At 40.0% G+C, this 5,000-nt stretch overlaps 1 protein-coding gene across 8 annotated transcripts in view; it reads right to left on the reverse strand.

Moving 5' to 3' along the window:
* Positions 1-5,000, reverse strand: part of LOC147020010 (vascular endothelial growth factor A-like) — a 47,514-nt gene that overhangs the window by 8,970 nt on the left and 33,544 nt on the right. For all 8 annotated transcript variants that reach the window (XM_085894943.1, XM_085894944.1, XM_085894938.1 and 5 more), the window contains one exon: positions 2,870-2,946. In XM_085894943.1, coding sequence (XP_085751069.1) covers positions 2,870-2,946 — 77 coding nt within the window. The remainder of the gene's footprint in view (positions 1-2,869; positions 2,947-5,000) is intronic.

Below are 5,000 nucleotides of genomic sequence, written 5' to 3' on the forward strand. Positions count from 1 at the left end.
GCTTTTAATGGCATGCTTCCACAATAGAAAAACAACAATATTTTAACTTTTTAACCGAAACAAATCCCTGATTCTACTTCTCTAATCGTATGTTTGGCCACATACCAAATGATCAACCTTTGCAAGTGTAGTGTATTATCACTTTTGGATAAGATGTATCCCAAAAGATAATGATAAATTTAACTACTGTGGTATACAGAGTAAATTCTACCTCGTCAGTTAGATGAGAAACTTGTGAGTAAAAAGACAAACTGTTTCAGCACAACAGCATTCACGATGTACAGCAGAAGACAAGTCCAGAAAAAAGAAAATATATTGTTCCGTCGATTCGTTATACACTTGGACAGAAAATAAATTGTATTATAATTCGTAGTCGAGGAACAGTGCTCATCTTTAATGAGAGTCTGAACACCAGGAAAATAAATAATTAAATTTAAGAATAACAGAAGTAGCTCGTCAGTATCGAGTGGATTTGTAAATCTTATTCATAAAATCTCTGGATAAGAGTGTGGGTATGAAAGGTAATCATCGAAATGGCTTTTTCCATTATCACAGCCTGATATGGAACAAGTTTTATGCTCAGGTTTTAACAAAAGGGCAAAACGGGTGCAACGACTTCACCCAAAGGATTCATCAAGGCACCAGTGAGGTTTGAGGTGCAAATAAAAAAAACTAAGGGGAATGTGCCCTGTCTGTTTTATGTCCTACTCAGGAGAATACTACAAGTATGCGTGCACACATACGCACACACACAAAAAGGTTGAGGCTTGTATTGTTTTTACGTTTTGTTCAACAGTGTTCATATTCGGATTAAAGAGGACCTGCAAATTGATCTGAATACTCTATCAGCAAACATGATGTTATTGGACGTCAAAAGTTAGGTTGAGATGCAAAAAGAAACATTATAAATTATGCACATACATGCAAACAGTTACCAGACGATGCAGGACTTGACATTGAAACATGAGACAAATACAGCCATTGACCTTGAGTGTGTGTGGGGGGGGGGGGGTGGGGGGGGAGGTTAACTTGCTGGAGTACTCTGGGTGCCAGCGGCACCATCAAATGACATAATGTTCACTCCACAGTCGTCAGGGCATTTTTAATGAGAAGTTTCCCTCACCTCCCTCCCGATTTTTTGATTTTTCATCCCTTCACAATTGTTTCTGGTTCCTTTTCTTCTCCTCCTACTTAGTTTGGTGTATTCACAACCAATTTCCCATTTCCTTTCCAATCCTCCAAAATTCCTTGCCTAGGAGCCCACGTACATTTTACTTTGAAATCTCAACATCTCCTGACCTTCATTTGCATACATAATATGTTGATGACTCATTCTTACTTTATTATGTAACTTGTAGATTGCACATACAATAAAATTTCCCTATTACTCCTTTGTTTTCTTTTACAAAGGTGCACAAGTGCATTCATCTCCCTTTTTGTACTGCTTTTCATGTATGTGATGCATTTGTGATTTATTCCATGCATGTTCTCAGTGAATCAAATCAATTATTCTTATTCAGGCCTGGCAGACTAGCTCAAAGATAGCGTACTCATCTTGGAGCGGTCTCATCTGGGTTAAAAGCAGACCAACTATAAACTTCTGATTTCTTGTTTCTGGTGGAGGACGCCATTTTTCTCTGCTCTGAGTGGCTCACTTCCAAAGCTAAGAATACCTTTCCAGATTGGTCTCCATTGCCATAGTTTGTCTGCTCGTGCCATGAGCTCCTTTCCATGTCATCTTGTATGCCTCTTTGGATATCTCGATCTCGTGCGCTTTGCCTCGGCTGGGTTTTGGCCACGCTCATTCAACCCCTTCCCCTTACACCTGTTTTTATTTCCTCCCAACTCCTTCCCCACTTTCTAAAAATCAAGATCAAAGTCTGCATGAAGTTTTGCACGTCAGGTGTTGCATCAATGAGCGTGCTGTCGATCAGATGGGATACTCGCTCGTAGATGCATGGGTTCCCATCTACCAGCATGCATTTACTGGTAGATGTTAAAGATAAACTGGCATCTTTCACCAAGAGCAGGCAATGGTCACTGGGACCTTGGGAAATTCCCAATTCCTGCCATAACCTTTGGGGGCACTGGATTCAAGGCACATAATCCACAGTCGCATAAATGATGCAACCAGAATTAAGGTGCTACATTTGAATAAATAAATGAAATTCATCTTCTACGAGAATTCTGTTTTGACTTCATGGAACAGCCACACGAGTTCCATCGAGCAGTTTCCACTTCACTAGATTCTTAGTGTGTAGCACATGGCTGCCAATAGCAACATTGGCTGAGGGCGTGGCTGTGCCACTGATACAATGCCCTCTGCTTGTTAGGACACAAATTTGGAATTTGTCCACAGTGCCGGCGATAGCTCACCTACTCTTCGCAAAGGACCCCATGGGATCTTTAACAACCACCAACGAATGCCAGCAGACAGAACCCCCATTTAACGACCATCTGAGGGATGGCTCCACATATTGATGAATCAACATGCCTGTGAAACACCAGGATGACAGTTTATAGCTGGGCCAGGATTTGACCCCTGGCGAGACAGCTAAGAGGCCAGTGTGTATACCTCTTGGCCATCCTGTCAGCCCACTTCCCCAGATGATCCAGGAAAATGTGCCTCATCAGCTGTGGCTGACGAGCCAGATTGAAAGTTTTTTCCATTATGAAGAAGCAGGGTGAGCAGTTTTCTGCAGCATCATTGCCTCTTCATTTGAGGGAAAAAAACTAAGAGAAAAACAATTCATTTGTGCACAAAAAGTTTGTGAGCAGACAACTGCCCACAATAATGAGGGCTATGTACATTGTACAAAACGTTTCGTCATCACTATTACAAAACAAAAGGGGAGTGCACGGCACGTACCTACACTCACATTTGCTGTGCTCCTTGAAGGTCAACTCTTCGTATCCTCCTTCACGCAGCGGAAAAGTTTTATACAACTGGAAGGCACACGCAAACAAATATGTCTCACATAAATGCACAGCTTGTATGTTACGTTAACAGGACACATACAGGAAATTCAGTACAACTGTATACACAAGCTGCATGAAACAAACAAAAAAAATACATAACCCATATGCAAGCTGTGAGCCAGAAATTGAAATCATTGTGTCGTAATACTGTACTCGACTCCACTCCACTCCACTCTTACACTTTCAGACATAACACGGGTTTTTTGTTTTTTTTCTGACTGAACTATCTGAAACATGCATAAGCGTCATTGGTAAGGGGTGGAGGTGGATATGGACGAGGGATGCCTGCGCAGTGGAAACATCTTGGATAGCAGCATCATGAAATTGAGGATCATTATGGTATCTTCAATAATTAAAATAGTAACAAAATTAGCAAGCCTCAGTGAATAAAAATGGGCGACGAGGTAATCAATATGGAATAGTTAACAACGTTATCCTTGGAACAAAAGGATGACCCAGGAATGGTTTCGCTTTTGGGAAAAGTTTTGTACGAAGCTTCACTTGACGTTACAAAACATGATAAGCTGTGTTTGTTCCAGGTAATATTATCCCATAAACTGCTGTTGTTCAGTATTTTCTAATTTGAAAGGCCATCTTTTTCCTCTGATGAGTTGGGGTTATTTTTGTATGTGACAAATAATACAAATCTGATGAGACTGAAAGTCTCTCATCTTTCTTCAACACATCTGAAAGGTGCAGGCTTCTTATCTCGGTATTGCTCAATAAGCTTTTCTGCTTCATTTCAATATTGCTCTTAAACAAGCTTTTCTGATCCCATAGATACACTTTAATAGCGAAACTGAAACAGAAGGGGTGCCTAGAAGTGTCAGAGACGTTAACCACCGAGTCCATCAATGATTATGACTATAAACCCAATTAGTTTAATACAATATATGCAATGTAAAAACTGTATTTCTCCTCGGGTTGGGGTGGGGATAAAGCTGAAGTTCAGCCCACTGTCAATAATTTCAGGCTGCCAAAAAGCAGAATTGCCTGTTGAGAAGATGCTGCAACTGGTCTTTGGCTAACAACATGACTGTACATAAGCCAATTGTAGTACATTTGCCATGGAACAAGAAATCTAGGGAAATTACTTCGCAGTTTTTTGTAAAGTCCATCTGCAAATGCAAATGCAAATGGAGCATGTAAAGTCCATGGCCTGCAGTTACACACTTTTGTTTCAACCTCTACCTTCCTGGTAAGTTAGAACGAGGTCCATTTTTGTGTGATACCCATTACATATCTGATCAGCGTTCATGCTTGCATCTTCTACGTCCTCTTCCACAATACCATTTAATATTGCAACAGGGCCATTAAATGTCTAATACAAACTTCTCAAAATGCAAGAATTAAAGTCAAACCTTTATTGACCCCTGACCTGTGTTATGCACGAATGTTTGCTTGGCAGGATGGGTAACTAAATAAGAGAGGTTTCACCAACAAACGCTGATGAAAGTGACAGTGCAAGTTCACCAAGCTATCTTGCTGTTATTGTCAGAGCCGCAAGCACACACGGGGCTTGTTTTTACAGGCGTGGGCTGCTAAAGCTACATTTATAACAAGAGGAATGCTGACCCTTGTTAACTATCTTAATTAATAACGTCAGTGTTGTAATAATGTTCCCAAACATCTTTTTGCTGTTATCCGGATTTTGATTAAATGCGCTTGAATTACTGTGCAAGTGGCATTGTGAACTGAAAAGACGTGCTAAATCACAAAGCAACTCAGCAGAAATTTGCGTTTGGCAATCATTACTCAAAAAACTTGAAGTTAATCCTGAAAGTAAAGTTTTGAGCAAAATGAATGGTTATTAAATAATTAGAAAATAAATAAGAAATGTTGTTGTGCATAAACCTCATTGACCAGATCCCCTAAGTTATTTGATCTGACAAGTTTTAAATATCCTAAATGATCAAATAAATTGATATGTATTTTTTGTTTGTTTGTTTGTTTGTTTGTTTGTTTATTAAATAAGCCTGGTGTTGGCTCAGTGGTTCGAGTGGTGGCTTGGGATCCGAGGG

Source organism: Eptatretus burgeri, chromosome 9 (genome assembly GCF_056783735.1).
Source record: "Eptatretus burgeri isolate ZD-2024b chromosome 9, Ebu_testis_v1, whole genome shotgun sequence".
NCBI lineage: Eukaryota > Metazoa > Chordata > Myxini > Myxiniformes > Myxinidae > Eptatretus > Eptatretus burgeri.